A 19,821-nucleotide genomic window follows, 5' to 3' on the forward strand; every position below is an offset into this window, starting at 1 on the left:
ATTTAAATGTAACTTTTCGATCCAGCCAGATACCAAGATATTTGTCCAAAAACCTAGGCATCATTTTTGACTGCCAGTTGAAATTTGATAAACATGTCAAGACAGTTATTCATTCCTGTTACTTTCACCTGAGGAATATTGCAAAAATATGCCCTCTGTTATCTTTCCAGCAGTTGGAAATGGTTATCCATACTTTTGTGTCCTCTCGCCTAGACTACTGTAATGCTCTGTATTCCTGCCTAAGCCAAGATGCAGTTGCCCGGTTACAGTTAGTCCAAAACTGTGCAGCTACATTACTCACCAAGATCTCATATCGCTCTCACATCACCCCGGTTCTGATGTCACTACAGTGGCTTTCAATTAAATTTTGGATTCAGTTCAAGATCCTCCCCCTCATTTATAAGGCTTTGAATAATCTTGCTCCAGAATATTAGTGAGCTACTAATTCCTTATATCCCTGCTTGGCCACTCAGGTCCTCTAAACGAGGCCTGCTAGTTGTACCTCGTTCATGACTGAAAACACGAGGGGACTGTGTGTTCGCTGTCCTGGGTCCCAGGCTGTAGAACAGCTTACCCCTGGGAGTCAGGTCAGCAAACTCCCTTGGATGTTTTAAGTCACAGCTGAAGACCTATCTCTTTTCTAAGTGTTTTTGTGCTTGAGTCATGTACCCTATTCTGTTTTATGTGTGTTCTTTTCTTTTAACCTGTTGTAAAGCACTTACCACCCACAACCTAGGTTTTGAAAGGTGCTATATAAATAAAATTGTACTTAATTACTTACTCTGAAACTCTCTCAATACTCTGTCCATTCATAGTTGTAATATGCAAACTATTGTCCACAATATCTCTGGCTCTAGAAAACAGCATGTATTTAGTCTTGCTTACATTCAGGACTAATTTCAAATTAATAAATGCATCTTGCAATTTGTCAAAGTCTTGTTGTAGTAGCTCAGTGGCGTGCAGTATTTGCAAAACAATACAGAACTGTATCATCCACATAAAATGGGCATTACAATTTGTTATAAAGGATGTAATAGTGTTAATATAAATTGTGAACAAGACAGGACCCAAAATTTAACTTTGTGGTTCCCCCTTTGACAGTGGCAGAAATACAGAACGATCATTCCCAAAATCACACATTTCTGTCTATGAGACAAGTATTTCTGAAACCATTTACAGGACTTATAATCAAAACCAAGGTTACAAAGATTCTGTAGAAGCATAACATGATCAGCAGTGTCAAATGCTTTTGATTAATCAACAAAGAAGGCAGCACAATATTTCCCTTTATCAACAGCAGATACAATATCATTTATAACCAAAGTAATAGCAGTGTGTTGAAACCAGGTTGGAGTGGACATAACAGAATTTCTTGAGAAGAAAGATTTGAGCTGATTATTAACTAATGACTCCAGGACTTTAGCAAGACAGGACCGTTTGGAAATTGGCAGATAGTTATTATCACTTTTATCACCACCCTTATGCAGTGGGACTACATGTGCAGATTTCCAGACCTGAGGGATAACTCCAATAGAAATAGAGAGGTTAAAGAGATATGTAATTTGTTTAGAAATATTTGGGGCACTGAGCTTTAAAAAACTAAGGGTGTAGTTTATCCTCCCCAGTTGCTTTCCTGCAGTCGACAGGTTGAAGTGCCTCCATAACAACAGAGAAGGTGAAGGCCTGTAGGGTGAACTGAGAGGTATGGTTTAAGGAGGGCACGAGCCAAAGGCTTACTATTAAGAGCAGATCATAAGAATAATGTGTGTTGAAAGAATGGCAAGTCTCTGATGTCGTATTTATTCACTAAACGTAACATGACAAGGAATAGATATAGAGGATTTGTTTTTATTTACATTTACTGCCTTCCAAAATTTTGACGGGTTTGTAAAAGAATCAGAGATTAATTCTATGTGCTATTTGCTTTTGCTTTTCTCAAGGAGGATGTACATTTATTTCAATTGCCAATGGGATGTTTCACCAGTACGCCTTGCTAGAGCCCAGGCTTTGTCCCTTGCCTTGAACAGCATTGATAATTCCGTGGAGAACCAGGGGTTTGATTTATCTTTAACCCTAAGCTTTTTAAAAGGTGCATGTTTATCAATGATAGCAAGTAATGAATATTGTGAAATATTTCAATGCCAATTCTACATCTGGTATTTCAGAGTTGTGATGTATATTACTGTCAGCAAGTTCCTTGAGTTTAGCCTGTTCATTAAATGTTTTTAAATGTCTTTTAATATGAATCCTAGAGCTTGATCTTTCCAGTCTATTATTTCTGATGCAGGCTAGAGGACAGTGGTCACTAAGGCCAAGCGCAAAAACTCCAGAAGCAGTAACATATATATATATATATATAGAGAGAGAGAGAGAGAGAGAGAGAGAGAGAGAGAGAGAGAGAGAGATAGATATATATGTAGACAATTGCCTGTAAACCCAGAGGAAAACAAAAAAACGTCTTTATGGATTTGTGGATTCTGAGAGCAGTCAACAAGCAAATCCTAGTGAATTTTTGTGATTGAGGTAGGATGGCAAAAAAGGGTATTTCCCAAGATGTCAGAGTCAGATTGCTTCCTTTAAGCCAGTGGTTCCCAAACTGGGGAGCAGGGACCCCTAGGGAGTGTAGAGTAGTTGCACATTTTTCCCCTTGGTCACGTGCGCCACATGACTCATGACTAAAAACTTCTCGAAACTTGAAAATCTGTAATGAAAATCTTTTAGCACTCTATTACTACTAATATTTACTGTTTTCTGAACATCTACAATGTTTTTGTTTATCACTCACTCGAGCAAAGTCAAACATGTTCTTCTAAGAAGACACACTCTGTTGCTTCCCATCTTTGAACAGGTGATGTTTAAGAGTTAAGAAAAGAGAAGGCTCCCATTAAGTCCACTAGTATTATATTCTGATGATTACAGTAGAGCTCAACTTCAAAAACTCTCCCATTGTGGAGAGATAGATTTGGTGCTGCTCTTTACTGTAGAGTGTCTAAACAGGATACAAGCTGATTTTGTTTGTAACCACAACCAGTATGAATAGCACCAATATGGAAAATGTTTACTGGGACTATATAAACCACCAGCACAGGCTGATGGCCACAAGGATCATAATGACAACATTTTCTATTAACATCAGCCTGGATCTTACCGTTTAACAACTCGTTGCTCATGTGGGACACAACCTTGAAGTCTCGTAGTGGGGTGATGATGGCAGTGATGTTTCCCAGCATGCTGCCCATTCCCAACAGCAGGAGCATGATGAAGTACAGCACTGACCACAGCTGAGACAATGGCATATTCTTAATGGCCTCACTGTACACTATGAAGGCCAGACCTGTCCCTTCTACTGCCTGAAACATAAAAGAAAGAGACAAACATCTTATGACTGGAATGGAACATGAATTGGGCTTTGACCCATTTTGACTTGGCCTCTTAATAAGCTACAGAGAACAGGCATGAATTTGCTGCATTCAGATGACTTTTGCTCTACAAAGTAGAAGTGATCAGGTCTTAAGAGAGAGAGAGTTAGCACACATCACTCAAAACACATTAGGTCTTGTGACTGCATTACATTTTGTCCACTGGGACTACTGTCAGGTGACAACGCAGTCTCTCTGCCTTTTGCTTTACATTGCTCAATCTAAAATTGGTGATAATTTAATGTCACAATGTCTAATAGAATTTTTCTATGGGGATGAGATAACCACACCAAGCCATGCAATGAGTAACCGCAATTATATCCCATAATGTGCACACAGTGCAAATGGTTTTCCATTTATCAGGACAGCTTGGTAAAAGGTGCCATTTGACTTGATGATGTGTTGGAGGTATGCTAGGGCACACAAACCCTCTTTATCTAAAGCTCACTGGGACAGTCCAGAGGCACTTTCGTGTCAGCCAAGACAGTCCCACAACATCCAGAGACTTAAGATACTCAGGACGGATCTCATCCACCCCGAAGCCTTGCCACCAAGGAGCTTTCTTCAACTATTCTTCCAATATTTAAAAACAGATTTGCTCACAAAATGTAGAAAAATAATTAAAAATAATAATTTTGAATTATTACACTTAATGGTGGAAAATGTTATTCACAACTCTATAGAAATGTGGATTCAGACAGTTAAATGTACATGTATGCACTATAAACCTTTGGCCACCATTACATCCACTGGGCTACTATCAAGTTTCACCGTACAGTGGGGGGCAGGCAAAGATATCCTGTAATCAGGCCTGGGTGTGGCTAGAGAAATTGAACTCAGGTGTGATAAACCACAGTTAAGTTGTGTTTTAACAGGTGGAGCAATCACTATTTCACACAGGGCCATGTAGGTTTGGATTTTGTTTTCCCTTAATAATAACAACCTTCATTTAAAAACTGCATTTTGTGTTTACTTGTGTTATATTTGACTAATATTTAAATTAGTTTGATGATCTGAAACATTTAAGTGTGACAATCATGCAAAAAAATAAGAAATCAGGTAGGGGCAAACACTTTTTCACACCACTGTAGATGCATTCTGCGGCAGATACTGAACACGCTATGATTGCATTTTCATGTTTGAATGTCCTGTTTATTAGCCCCGCCATGAAGAAACACCACTGTTTTCAAAAAATAACCAGAGCAAGAATTCTGACAGCACTTCATACTACAAATTCCAAATATACATCATCCCTCCAAACAAGTATTTGAAGCAATCCAAACTTCTCTATGAACAAAACACTTCCCTTCATGTAAAGAAAAATGTATCACACATCCCAGTATTCCAGTAGCTTAGCAATGGAAATAGTTTGAAGCTCCTGTAGTTGAAATTGGCCATAGTCTCAAAAGTTAATACAACTGCTAGAAGTCCAACACAATCTCTGTTAAAGGTAACATTGTTGAAAGCCACATCTGCCATGTGCCTCTGTCAAAAATAATAATTCTGAACAAAGCAGACTGCACAATACCCAGTCCTATCTAATTCCAAGACCTCACTATTAGTACAATTCTGACCTCTGGATTGAAATCTATAATAAAAACTTCCACCAACCAACAAATCTGACTGTATAAGGCAGTATATACACTAGAACACACTAACCAGGCAAAATCCTATTTGAAATTGGATTAATAATCCCTAACTGACAAAACAGGTCATTTGTTATTGCTTTCCACAATGACCACAAAAGCGTTTTCCTATCTGATCCTGCTATCAGCAGGACGTCTATTGTCAGTGCCTCCCAAAATGACCTAAGTAACCATTGACAAAAATAAATTGGATCTGCCACCTCTATGGTTAATGTTTGGTGTAGACAGCTTACACTACTTGGTTCAGGTTAGGGAAAAGACTGTGGTCACAGTTAAAGGAGACGGGATGAAATCTGCAATCACCAGTATCAAAGAAGGAAACTTTGTACACTCAAGACATGGCCTACTTTGTCAGGTAGGCTTGTTATGTCTTTATGTTATGTCTTCTAGATTTTTTTGTTTTGTTTAATGATTAATTGTTGATAAATTGAATCTATACTGTACTAGCTTGTTTTATCTCTCCTTTGTCTACCTATACCCTTTCAGTTTATGGGCTATATAAGTGATTTTGTTTTGTAGAGCTATATAAATAGTTATGTGATGAAGGCATATATAAATAAACTTGACTTGGCATGTATCACATGATACCACGAGTTATGTTGCACTAGAGACATTCGAGCGCAAAACACTGAGAAATGGCTGTTTTTTAATACCCTGTTAGTTTGGAGGCACCCTCTTTATGAATGAGTCCTCTCATTCACTGAACAAATAAAGTGGAAACCCCAAGTGTATGACACTAATTATAAATCAACATTCATAGTCAGAGTTTAGAGCCATGATCCACCCACGATGTTATCAGGTCAGAAGGGCGACTTTCAACTTCAAGAACTAATGTTTCGGGGTGTCCCGGTAGCTCACCTGATAGAGTGGCCTGATAAGGCTGGGTCCTTATTGCAACGGCCTGGGTTGCTAATTTGTAAGCCATTTTTCTAGACAGAAAAATCTTTTTGATCATTGAGAGCCTATTTAGACTAAATTTTGTATAAATAATACAAATTTCTTAGCTAGACAAATATTCTTTATAAGCTCCTTGTTGCTGGACTGACTAATTGTGTCACAGTTTGCTCCTCAGTCCCTCTCTTCAGCCACACTCTCTCATTCCCAGCCCTCTGCATTGCTCTCTGTCCCTGTCCCTAGCCCCTGCTCACTTCTCCCAGGCCATGTACTTTCCTCCAACTCCCCAGACCTGCCATCTTCAAGCTGTCCACCAGATGCCCTCGAACTTTCCCTCCTTTCCCCATCACCTGACTGCAGTTACCTGGCCTACTCCTCCCACTCCCCACCTGCAACTCATTCCCTCATCAGCCACTCACCATACTGTGCAAACGTGTTAACTTCCATTGTTCTCTGCCAGATTGTTATGTTATGTTGCCGTGTACGTCATGTCTTAGTTCCCGCCTTGGTTTCTGCCTGCCTTACCTGCATGTTTGACTTTTTGCCTGTTTATTGGACTTTGGTTTCCTGCCTGCTCTGCACTGGATTTGTTTGCTTGTGTTGGACTGCTCTCTGGTTTTGACCCTTGCACCAAGGTGAGGCACCTTCCCATCAGCCTTTGTATCTCATTTTGTTATTAAAATCACTGAACTGCATCTCCTCTGCCTCAGTCCTCTGCATTTGGGTCCTATCCCCTGTATTCCTGTTACCCTTCTCACACCCACTGTGACAAATGGTTTGTATTCAAGTTACTTTGGAACCCTAAGAGGTGTAAAACAGGGCTGCACACTCTAACCACTCTTGTTTCTGTTTGCTGTAGGGCACATTTGCACATTTTATTTAGAAAATTGACTAGATTCTCTATGCCATTTCTGTGTTTGACTTCCTGCCCAGTTTGATCTGCAGCTTGACGTGGCTTCCATCAAAAATAGACTAGCCGCATTTTTTCTGTGGATCGGAGAGCCGCTTCTGGGCCGCTTCTGAAATGCGCTGCTGCGCATCTGGTGGAATCACAAGCAATGTCTAGAATGGTTGAGAGCTACTTATTTATCAGAGACAATATGTGTCTTTTAAATCACAACTGAAAGATCAGCTTATACAGCAAGTACTGTATTTTCTCCAATAATTAGGTGTCACTTTATTGTTTATTGCATATACATACACCTATTTGTTTTTCTCTCTATCACAGTCTGTGTGAACCAACTGTATTCTCATTATGTTAACAATTGTAAATATTAGTGCCGTAAGTCTGTACCACTGTAAGATGAGTGTAATGAGGAACATACGGTGTCTAGTTCACTCTCCAGGTTACAATTTTCCAGTTTATTGGCAAGTTCAGCAAACTGCTGTGGGTATGTTGTGTTCAGCTTCTCAATCCACTCAAAGACACTGTCCATGGTGATACTGTCCTCTGCTAGATTAAAGGCATTCAGCAGCAGTAAGCGTGTCCTGGAAGAGGAAAAAAAAAGGGCTGTTACACGAAGAGTACATTACATCAGCCCTGACCTTCACCCAGAATATTAAGCACTTGCATTGTCCTTCACTACTTGTTGAGTATAGTTAAGCATCACATCAGTAGCCAACATCAACCCTGTGTCCTAAAAAAATATACATTTTTATATATAAATAAATAAAAGAGAGATATAGATAGATATAGAAGTGTGTTGTGTGTTAGTAACAATCTCCAAAAAGATAGAAAAGAAACAGCTTTTGTTTTTGTTTTGTTTGTTGAAGCCCTCACAAAGACAGAAAAACCAGTTTGTGTGTGTTAGTTTTGTGTGTGTGTGTGTGTGTGTGTGTGTGTGTGTTAATTTATTAATGTGTGTCTGTATGTGTCAGTATTTGTGTTTCTATGTGTTGGGGACAGAGGTAGAGATGAATTGTGAATTAAGGTGTATGATTTGAAGATTTCTCCCATAATAAAAAATCTTTTGAAAAAAGTTTAAAGGTAGTAAATAGCTGAGTCATAGCACAAATAACATCACCTGTGTGTAAATGTATATGGGTAAAGAGAGAGAGAAATCTGTAAAACTTCCCATCAAAGAAGACACAAAAAAAGCTTAAACTGTAGGTCATCTTGGTGAAATGACCTCACCATCAGCACCAGAAGGCATTGATGAACATTTACATACATAATTTGTGTGGATAACGTTAAAAATGACAGAGAAATCATTTGTGTGTTTGACTGAGACTGTGAGAGGTAAAATAGCTTTACAGTCAATGAGACAGCTGAATGGCTCTCTTGGTGTTTTGAGGTAGAAAAATCTAAAATTGTAAGTGCTAGTGGTTAAATGAGCACATTATCTGAACTAGGACAAGTGTATCTACTAACTGATGTGGAAGTTGTGTATGAAGAGTAAAAATTGTGGGTATGAGAGGAAGTTTAAGATAAGATTTTCAGGAAATCCAACAACTCCTCTGCACTCTAGCGATGTCACCCACTCTAGCTCACCCAATACACACTCATTATAAACTCAGGAAAGGACTGTAAAATGCACAAAACATGAATTGCGATATTGCAAAAATTGTAAAACTTGAATACAAGTTTGCTTACATTATAAAAAATTGTTTAAGTATAAAAGGTAGAAAAAAGTTGAATACAAGCACACTTCTCCTTAAAGAGCTGAACATTTTGATAGTTGAATGGTTTCTGTAGAAGAAATTATGTATGTTATCAGTAGTTGCAAAGCAAAACACGTACGGAAGATAATGATAATAACTAGAATGTGCAATTTCTTGAGAAATTGCGTGTGAGAGCTGGAAGCTGTTAGCTGCTGCTTCCACTGCTCCCAACTGCGGCAGTTTTTAAAATCTTTTAGTGCCACCTACAGGTGAAATTGTATCAAATACTACAAACTTGTTCAACATCCCCATCTGTACAACTTTGAATTTGGTCACCATGGAGTATTACATTAAAGAGATACGGCCGTTAATAAGTAGTATGGCGGTGTTTAACTAATGGCCACAAGGTGGGGCTATTGGTGCTATGCTTATATGGCATGCACGTGCTCATGGAGAACTTGTGTACCAAGTTTCATTTCATTGAAGTCAACAGAAGTGTAGAAATATCATGTTTTAATGTTACTGTAGCACCCTCTGTATGTAGAATTATATGACATGTTACACACTTGTGAAATGAGGCTGTATTTACAACATTCCCAAATTTGGTTGCAATCCAATTTAGTATTTAAGAGTTATGGCCCATTAAGTGCATCAGGCCATGCCTTCAAAAGTTTGGAAACCAATTACAGACAATCGGTAAGTGATACCCAACAATGAACTAACAAACTATTGTTCGGGATCATCTAGAGATGGTATGTCCAAGGTTTGGTGAAGATTAGATAAAATATGTGCCAAGAGAAGCAAAAAATGTCTTTTCCAAAACATCCAAAATGGCAGAAAAGGTTTCCAGGTGCAAATGGGCAGTTGAATCGACATCATCCAAGGAACGCACTGCGCAAATATTGATTTGCAGCACCTCACAGTTCAAGAATTATTAGCTAAAACATAAAACACGTAATAACTGACCACATGGTGGTGCTTTCAAACATTGCTCCCAAAGACTTCCAATTATAAATTTTAATACTTTAAAAAATTATATAAAATCACTTAAAATATAGAAAAGTAATAGCATGAAAAATATGTATGATTTGACGATTAAACAAAGTTTGTAGCACTAGCAGTAAAGGAGTAGCTAGAGGACAAAAAATGGCTCAATAATAATAACGAACAACAAAAAATAACTTCTTAAAAACGCATATCAATCTAAATATTGAAGAGTAATATTAAAGAGTGCAGGACTCGCATTGAATGATGACCACTTGAGAACTCACAAAATGCATAAATTGCTACATTATTGGCAAGTTGGTCTGGGCTACCCCAGGATTCAAATTCTGGACCTTTGCACTACAGAGGCTATGACTGTACCAGTGGCAAGCTTTTCTTTCAGCACACCTTCACACAAGATGAAGCATGACATCAAATGAGCCAGACTGGAGATTTTTTATCTGTTTAACTTAAAACGCTTACAACAGTCAAAATGTTGGTGAGAAAATTCTGAAACAAAAATTCTGCTGATTTCGAGCATATTGACAAATACGCAAATACAAATACGTGATTTTTGATCCAACCCTGAGCAAAAAAGGAAATGTTGTCTAGACAATGCAAATTACTGCAAGATATTGAATATCACTGCGGACCCACGGATTGACCGATCTCAACACAATTTGAAACACTTGATGTCTGCCATCTAGAGAATGTCTGTGTCAATTTTGGTACCAATTGCATGAAGACCTGTGGAGATATAGATGTTTATTGATTTTGCATATTTTGAAAAATATAGAGTGATGGACTTCTGAATTGACCATAGGTTGCAGTGAGACAAAGTATTGTCACAATTCAGTGGATGTGCTGAAAGAAATCCAGCTCTCTAACTTAAAAAAAATTATCCACCGTTTTACAGCTGCTTCTTTCACAATGTCTATCGGAAAAAGTCTTGTGGGGCCAGTGTGCATCATGTGTCGGACCCGGAAGTTGTAATTCCATGGTTTAGCCACTATGTTAAATTGGCTTCAAAACCCATATTACACTGAGACTGAGGCATTCAATTCAATTCAAGCCAAACACAGTCAGCTTTGTCCATTCATTTGTCAAAAATGTGAGAATTACAGCAGGTTGACAAAAATAATTTGCATTGTTCTAGTGTATGTTCTCTTTCCTCCTGCTCTCTCTCTCTAACCCAACCCGGTCGCAGCAGATGGCCACGCACCTTGAGCCTTTACGTTCTGTTCGAGGTTTCTGCCTGTTAAAGGGAAGTGTAAATAATATTATAAAAAGTACAGTCTAGACCTGCTCTATTTGAAAAGTGCAATGACACAACTAATGAACTGGCGCTATATAAATTAAATTGAATTGAAATGAGTTTGTTGTTGTCATCACATGTCTGAACGACATTCTGTGAGCCTTGAGCACTGCGGAGTCCTCCACAATCTACTCTAGGTTCAACTTCTCTGCTCGTTCATTCTCAAAGTTTTCAAACATTTTGAGCTGAAAGAACGCTCTGCTTTCACATCAGGGATTATCTAAAACAGCAGAAAGGCCTCACACACTTCGCTGAAGGTAAAAGTTCATTAGTGAATATAGAAGTCACAGCTGGAGGATCCAGCATGAGCATTGATTTGGGTCACTTAGCATGCTTGCCAGGTGGTACATTAAATCATTGATTAATTAAAGTACCAACCTTTTTTTGCCTATTACCTATGCCAAGGTACAATAATGCTAACCTTAACCTATAATGACATAATTCTTTATTATATTGCACTTTTGGATTTTTCACAAACTGCTAAGCCCGGCCCGGTTGTGACTGCACCTCTCACACTCCCTTGCCAGTGGACGTTTACATTTAGTATCTGTTACAGTGTGTCACCTGTGCTGGCAGGCACAACAGCAGCTTCTTCTCTGCTACTGATTTTACATCTTTCTTTTGGTCCACTTTCACACGGTTTATCATGAAATTTTCATGTGACTTTTTTCTTACTCTGTAACGGATGCATTAGTACTAGGGCTGCCCCCTAATAGTCGATGAGAAGAGTCAACCAAGTTTTAAGTAGCTGGGTAGTCGCTGGGAAAAAACCCTCAAACTGCATTCGGGAGCTGTCACCAAGACGAACGTATCAGGGGAACTTTGGACTGCTGGGAGGACAAAGTTTTCAGGCCCAGGGCAGGGGACCCAGCATGGGGATGCTGCCAGGGAGTGGGGCTGGAATGAGCACCAGAACCGGAGCTGGGGGAGCAGGCAACAGAACCGGGCTTAGCAGCCTCCTAGTGAACATGGGTCGTTTGACGACAGGGAATACAGTACAGAGACTCGGACCAGAACTCGACGAAGACACAGTGGGTTTAGGCAGGGACAGGAGAGACGTGAAGCGGGAGAAGACCGAATTTGTAGCGAGTTAATTTGTAAGTAACTTTATACATCATCCATCCAATGAGTGTGATGTTATTCTGTGTTGAAATATATTAACAAAATGTTCAGTCTCCTTGCTGGTTGTTCCGACACATTCAGACTAACATTACCGCTGTTAGCAACAGGCGTCTTGCTTCATGCCCCTTGTAAAATTTAGATTTTAAAGGCTCATTATTATGGTTTTGTATTTCTCTGTAATGTAGCACAGTGTTAACAATGTTAACGTTCTTTCTTAGCCCTGGAACTTAAACCCTTTTCTGATGCCCCCAAAATATACATTTAAATAATTAAATTACTATATATGTTCGATGACTAGCACTAAGGACTACTAGGCACCCAGGAAAATCTTTAGTTGGGGGCAGCCCTAGTTAATATAATACTTGAGATAAAAAATACTGAAGTAAAAGTAAAATTACAGAATGTTAAAAATAGTACAAGTACGCAAAAGTGACTTTGTTACAGTAACGAGAGTAAATGTAATTCCTTACTTCCACCCCTGCAACAAACAAATTAACCACTTAAATTGCTTGCAGCTCTAGGGTACACACATACACAGCATCTGTATACTGTAAAGGCACATGCATGTAGATTCACAGGCATGCACACTGTTGTACTGTAAGAGTGTACTCACACACACATATTAGCAAAAAACACACACACCTCTCCAGGCAGTTCTCATAGTTGACGGTGGCCTTGAACCCATAGATAGCAAAGGTGACAATGCTGGCAAAGATGGAGGTTCCACTGTTGATGAGGGAAACAATGATGGCCTGGCGCTCAAAGTTGTTATTGTACTGGTTGTAGCTGGCAAAAGCTATGAGTGACCCAAAACCCAAACCCAGAGAGAAAAAGATCTGAGTGGCCGCATTGATCCATGTAGCAGGGTTGGCAAGCTGTTCCATCTAAAAGCAGACAAACACACATGCACATAAGGGCGCAGGTGCGTGCACACACACACAAAACATTACATTTTAAGATTTTTTTTTACAGTTCTGCATAGGCTTCTCAGTTGAATGCACCTTCTGGCTGTCACATTACGGATATATAAGCACAATAAGGGGATAATTCCTGAGCGGTGTGGGTTCTTAGCCTGCATGTATTTTGTTTATAACAGAAACTGCATGGATTATCCAACTTAAACCATGGATATGGGGCACCCATATATGTCTATATGCCTATTGCCAAATGTCCAACACAACCTTACCTTGGGTGTGAACATGTATTTGACACCATTGATGGCACCATGAAGAGTGATGCCCCGGATCAGGTAGATAAAGAGGACCACATATGGAAATGTGGCTGTGAAGTACACCACCTACAGATGGAGCCAACCAGCCAAGTTAGGGTCAAAGTTCAAATATTGCGAATGTTGGACAACTTCATCATATCCCCACTATTATCCCTCTAGTCTGGTCAAAAGAAAAACACTTGCAAGCAGCACAATTTTTTAAATGTGCGTTTTCAGTTAGGTGGTTGGGTCGACAGTTCTACGAAATATGTAAATTGTTAGTTCTTGTGATTGCATTACCAAATACCTTTTTATATGGTTAGCAAATATGTATAAATATGTTCTAATTCCAACATAATTTCTAACATATTTTCTAAGTCTCCCTCTTTCAAGTTACAAATATAATTAGTTGTTCCAGATGCAGTTATTGTATTAATTTTGAGAAATTTGAGATTTCCTCATAGGTGTTTTATTCTAAACTAATTGTTGACTGTAGCTAAGATTAATGTACAGTATTTTTAGACAGTTGGTCATGTTGATACTGATAACATGAACATGCATTATCTTCCTTTTACTAAATTAAACAGAAGATAAATGTCATATCTATGAATTAATGAAATATGAAAATGTCATGACAATTATTTTGAGAGCAACTAACCTCTAATGTTGAACCCCACTTAAACCACCGGAATAATGCTTTGGCTGTGTCTTGATGGGGAAATGTAAACTGCACGATCTGAGTTTGATTTGATACATAGTATATATATTTCTGATATATGCACTGTTTTCAATTAAAAATTGATAATTATTGACTTTGTTTTAATGTATTTTTTTAAGATAATTTTTTCCTTTATTTGACGGTGCAGCTGAAAAGATAGACAGGAAAGGTGGGAGCGAGAGAGGGGATGCAGCAAAAGGAAGCTTGTTGGAATGGAACCCAGGCCGCTGCAGTAAGGACTCAGCCTTGGTACATGGGGCACACACTTTACCAGGTGAGCTACTATTGCACCCCAATGAGGGATTATTTTTTAACATTATATACAGTGTATACCCAGTCCTTGATGTTTTTAAGTGTCTCTTAAAAGTTGTCAGTTGCAATTGGCAGACCAGACCTGACCATGTACCATGGACCATGAGGAATACCTGTCAGTGTGTATGCTCCCAATATTTACAATTTGATGCACTTGGAGCTCTTACCTTTCCAGTTGACTTTACTCCTCGGACAATGAACAGGTAGGTAATCACCCAGGCAAGCAGGAGGCACAGTGCCTGGCCTGCATGAATGCCTCCATTCTCTTCAATAGAAGAAGAGATGTCCAATGTTTCCCTGTAGAAGAAGTACTGGGTGGGTGTGGCCCTTTCACACTCCTCTATAGGTCCTGTCTGGTTGTAATTGATGGGGCAGTCTGCCCAGGGCAGGACTGACTGGGATGGGAGTGAACACAGAATAGTATAGGCATGTTACCTTACTGTCCAAATGAGATCCACCATTTTGTGTGTATATATATATATATATATATATATATATATATATATATATATATATATATATATGTATATATATATATATATATATATATATATATATATATATATATACATATATATATATATATATATATATATATATATATATATATATATATATATATATATATATATATATATATATATATATATATATATATATATATATATATATATATATATATATATATATATATATATATATATATATATATATATATATATATATATATATATATATATATATATATATATATATATATATATATATATATATATATACATATATATATATACGTATATATATACATATATATATATATATATATATATATATATATATATATATATATATATATATATATATATATATATATATATATATATATATATATATATATATATATATATATATATATATATATATATATATATATATATATATATATATATATATATATATATATATATATATATATATATATATATATATATATATTGAAAACATTATTGTAGCTCACTTGAAATGAATGAAAGAGGTACCAGAAACTCCATGCATTGATGATGTTGTAATAGAGACACAGATACAGGGATGTCACAACACCAGCAAGACCTAAACCGAGAGAAAAGGACACTTTGTCTCCAAATTTACATATTCTACATCCACCTATTAACCCATAATGCTTCATAGTCAGTTTATTCACGTGAGTCAACAATGGAGTGAAAGCTCTATGACATAGAAACCACGCCCCATATTTTTGGGATAGGCCAAAAAAAGTCAAGAGTTGCCAGAGTTTTGGTTTGTCCAACAGTGTTAAAAAGTATTGCTTCACATACTAGAATGCATTACTCAGTGACCAGTTTAGTTTAGTTTAGTTTAGTTTAGTTTAGTTTGAGGGACCATGTACAAAATACATTAATCTCAAAAATAAAAGAGATGCTCTGAACCAGGTTTAGCTACTAGCTAATTTCCATCTGTAAGTCCCTGGGCAGGTGAAAGGAAACAATAAAACATATATATATTATATATAAACATACAACATAAAACCAGTTACGATAATTAAAATCAAATCAAGCTTACTTAGTTATCCACAAAGACAAAAGGGGGGTCCAGGCAGAACCCACGACCACACAAAGCACCAGAAGCTTTAGCATTTCACTCACAATTCAATTCACTTCAATTTTATTCATAACTCATTCCATAACAAAAGTTATCTCATTGAACACATTCACAGTACAGTATAAAGTGGTGGCACTTAAAAGTGATCCACTTTTCCACAACGTGTTGGCTGCAGCCCCACTGCCGGCACACACATACACTATCTTCCAGCCTTTTAAAATCCAACATGCTGTTTTTGAAGTCGCTCCATCATCACTACTCTATCTGGATGCAGTGAGGAGTCACAAAGCTGCATCGATGCACAGTTCACCAAGTACAGTTAGTTAGTTAAGTCAGCACTTACCCACTCCTCCCAAATACGGGCTGATGGCAGTCCATGCCCCGATACTGCCTAGACTCATCTTCTGACCAATGGCAAGCTCCAAACAGAATAAGGGAACACCCTCCAGAAACAGCATGAGGAGGTATGGAATCAAGAACCCTCCTGAAGGTGGAAATATAGAAACAAAGACAAAAAAAACAACAAAACAAGACCAAAAAAAAGTAGGGCGAAAAAAAGAGAAATAAAGAAATAAAGAGCATACATAGAACAGATTTTACACAATGAGTTACCAGTTTATTTGGTGTAATTGTATTAAATAATTTAATATCCCTGCAGAAAACCTTTGTGAGGTTTATCTTCACAAAGATAGTTTATAACGGTGAACTATACAGACAGTGTGACTGATTGACATACTTCCCTTGCATTATAACAAAGGGCATCTGGGAGAAATTAAGCAAGAGATTTTTAATGAAAATTATGCAGATGCACAAGCATATGTACTGGACTGTCTTGGGATCGTATCACCTTTACGTACAACATTCGAGACATTGCTGCAGATGCTTAGCAGAAATGGTTGATGAACCAGTGGCTAATAGAGTGAATACTGAAATTAAGGATTCTCTGAACATTTGGAGTGGAAAAAACACTACAGAATAACGTGGAACGTATCTAGTCTGCAAAACTATCTCAAAAAGAAATGTGTCATGTATAAGATGAGAACTTTGTTGTGTGATGCTGTTAATAATGCAGTATGTGACACTGATAGATTACTATGTTGTCCTAGATTTGAAAAAGAGACTGAATATGTCACAAGTGACAGAGGATTGGCATGCTATGGTACAAGTGATTGCAGATAAATATGCAGATGTGAAATCTACTCTAGTCAATGTTGTTAATTGTTTTCCTTTGAATGATAATGAATTCCACATGGGTCATGCATGTTTTTTTTTATCTTTTAGTATTGATCTGTGTGTGTTGATGTTAAACAGAAAGCATGTGGATGTTGATAATGTAATGCAATGTTTAGTAGAATCTTTTCTCAGTAAAAATACAAATGCCTATATTGATGTTTTTGAAAAGTGTATACCTGTAAACAACGTTATGAAAGAATCGTACATATTGGAGGACCAAACAATCATATGATCACAAGGACGTACGACAGACCACACTACCTTAGGCTCTGTAAAACATACATCGACTGCATTGAAATATCTCTCAAGTCAGATCAGAATCAACATATTCCTTTTACATACGGAAAAATAATAAAACTACACTTCCGACCCGCAAAACATTGCTTTTAGACAAGAAGTGACCATGTATCAATCGCATATGCACAATACGGACAAATACATTGCATACTATATAACGCAAGCAGGTGGTGATTTAGCAGGATACAGCGGCCTTGGTTCTCAATATGGGGCTGGTCTTGGGGGTGTTTTTCACGGCTTGTTAAGACTAGCGGTTCCCCTGCTCAAGAAAGGATTTACCGTTGCAGGACGACATTTAAAGACAGCAGCTAAAAACATTGTTTCTGATGTTATCACCAAAGTCATGAGTCATAGCAACAAACAGCAAGAGGGGTCAGGAATAATGGCAATATCACATTGACCAATAAAACATCGGCCTGGACAAAGGGGGAGTTCCCAACCAAAGAGGGGTCACCGAATATTGAATAAGAAGAGCGATACTAAGACCAGAAAAAATACACATGCAAGGAGAAGCAAGTCGGCAAAACGTTGTAAGACAAGAGAGGAATGGCTTTGGTACATGATATGTTGAAAGAATGTGTTCATTCCTAATTAGATCTGTTTATGGTGCAAAAGTTTTAGCATTCCTAAGGGCACTCAGGTTTGTAATCAAGAAAATATATTCTTGAACAGATACCTAAATTTATTGTAGATTATGACGTGTTTACAGGTACTTATGCCCGTAATCCATTTACATTTAATCATTATGATATAGAGTTTTGATATAGAGGTTATCTATGCTACATTTGATTTACCATATGGATAAAGGGTTAACTTACCTATTATGATGATCTAATAATAAAATAAAGTAATAATTTGTCTGAAAATTATTTTTTGGTTTGTAAATTTGTGAATAAAATACGTCCCTCGGCTGCATGTATTACAAATATGTTTTTTAGATGTGTCCAATCAGTTCTTTTAAACGTGTGTAAAGTAAGTAAGTAGTAGTAAGTATATGTAGTGTGTATCATAGTGTAAACATGTTAAATAAAATGTAAACATATACAATAAGTTTTGATATTGCCTTGTGGATCTAAATAAACGACTCTGCAATGATAACTGTCTGCTTCTTTTTGTCTTTATTTAAAAACAATCAAAGATATACAATTAAAAATGTATCCAGTCAGTTAAAATGTAAATACATTTTGCACCTCAACATTATTACTAGCGGCAGTCATCAAATCATCAATAATCAATATATTGTTTTTATTTACAGGTAACAATGCATCATCACATAAAGACAAAGGTAAACCTTCAATAAAATTCACATTTCTAATTTTTAACAGATCGTCATGCTGCCAGCATGAATAAATATATACAATATTTTCAGTATATATCAGTTTTTCAGCATTTTCAATCAACATTTTTACAGAATAAGTCTTTCCACTATTTGATGGCCCTGATAAAATTTGACTAAATGGATGCTGTAATCTAAAATCAACAATCTCTCTACCGCCCATTTTAATAGCTGTGGGGTAAAGTTGTCCGACTAGAGAAGACCCAGTGTATGGTGTACACCACGTGAAACCTTTTAACAAACTGATTGCTTATTAGCTCAAATGCCTTTTTATTCCTCACTATTGTGTTTGATATCGTCATTATATTTTGTGCTGTCTGTCACAAGTCGCAAACTCGTACACAAGAGTCACTAGGGTGTCGTGTGTGACAACGGATGCATTGCGTGCATTTAGAGTGATTCCTTTGCATTTCAACTGTGTCTTGTTGTTCAGAGTCATATCATAAAGCATAAGTAAAGACTCCGACAAATATGTTTATGTTTTTAGTTTTAGCAGCCTGTGCCATTCTGTATCTCCACTGAACAAGAGCAACATCATCAGATATAAATGTAAACTGTCTGACATCATACTGTGTCATCGTTAAACATGTAACGGCAAATTGCTCAGTGTCTGTCACTAGTTCGCATGTAGCCTGACCTGAAAAACAGTTTGTTGATACTTCACACAGGTTGTTGAGAGCTATTTTTTCTGGATTTAGCTTGAATCCCTCTTTATCATAATAGTCATCTTTTGCAAAACTAGGGTAGCCTGAAGCCTCCTGTTTTCGCTGTAGGAATGTTTTTACATTTTCTTTGAACAGATCATCGTACTCTTCTCTGCAAAATGCCAAACCTCATCAATCTTGGTGACAACATAAGCTTTCTCAACAGCCTTTTCCAGTTCTAAACTGACCCAAGTTCCTGAGAGGGTTCTTTCAGGACCAGTGTGGTTACAAGCACTGGTCAGGTTTTGAATCTCTGCATATGTTCTGCACAAAGGAAACATTAGCTCATTGTTACAGCAGTATGAAAGAACAGGGTGATACAATCCCTGAGGGGCAGCACAGTACATTTTATTAGCCCAAAGAAATTTTCAATCGGCTCAAAGTTGTGGAAGATTACTTTAGGATGTCCAGTT

General features: G+C 37.4%; 1 protein-coding gene across 9 annotated transcripts in view; it reads right to left on the minus strand.

Annotated features, from left to right (window-relative positions):
- Window positions 1-19,821, minus strand: part of LOC122880951 (sodium- and chloride-dependent transporter XTRP3-like) — a 57,204-nt gene that overhangs the window by 22,594 nt on the left and 14,789 nt on the right. For 4 of the 9 annotated variants that reach the window (XM_044206512.1, XM_044206516.1, XM_044206515.1 and 1 more), the window contains 7 exons: window positions 16,182-16,322; window positions 15,240-15,331; window positions 14,389-14,616; window positions 13,168-13,278; window positions 12,624-12,865; window positions 7,285-7,447; window positions 3,149-3,350 (listed from right to left, as the gene is read on the minus strand). In XM_044206512.1, the coding sequence (XP_044062447.1) occupies window positions 3,149-3,350; window positions 7,285-7,447; window positions 12,624-12,865; window positions 13,168-13,278; window positions 14,389-14,616; window positions 15,240-15,331; window positions 16,182-16,322 (1,179 nt within the window). Of the gene's footprint in view, window positions 1-3,148; window positions 3,351-7,284; window positions 7,448-12,623; window positions 12,866-13,167; window positions 13,279-14,388; window positions 14,617-15,239; window positions 15,332-16,181; window positions 19,397-19,821 lie in introns of those variants that run through there. The other 5 variants (XM_044206517.1, XM_044206521.1, XM_044206513.1 and 2 more) reach the window with 4 other exon arrangements.

This window comes from Siniperca chuatsi, linkage group LG9 (genome assembly GCF_020085105.1).
Source record: "Siniperca chuatsi isolate FFG_IHB_CAS linkage group LG9, ASM2008510v1, whole genome shotgun sequence".
Classification (NCBI taxonomy): Eukaryota; Metazoa; Chordata; class Actinopteri; order Centrarchiformes; family Sinipercidae; genus Siniperca; species Siniperca chuatsi.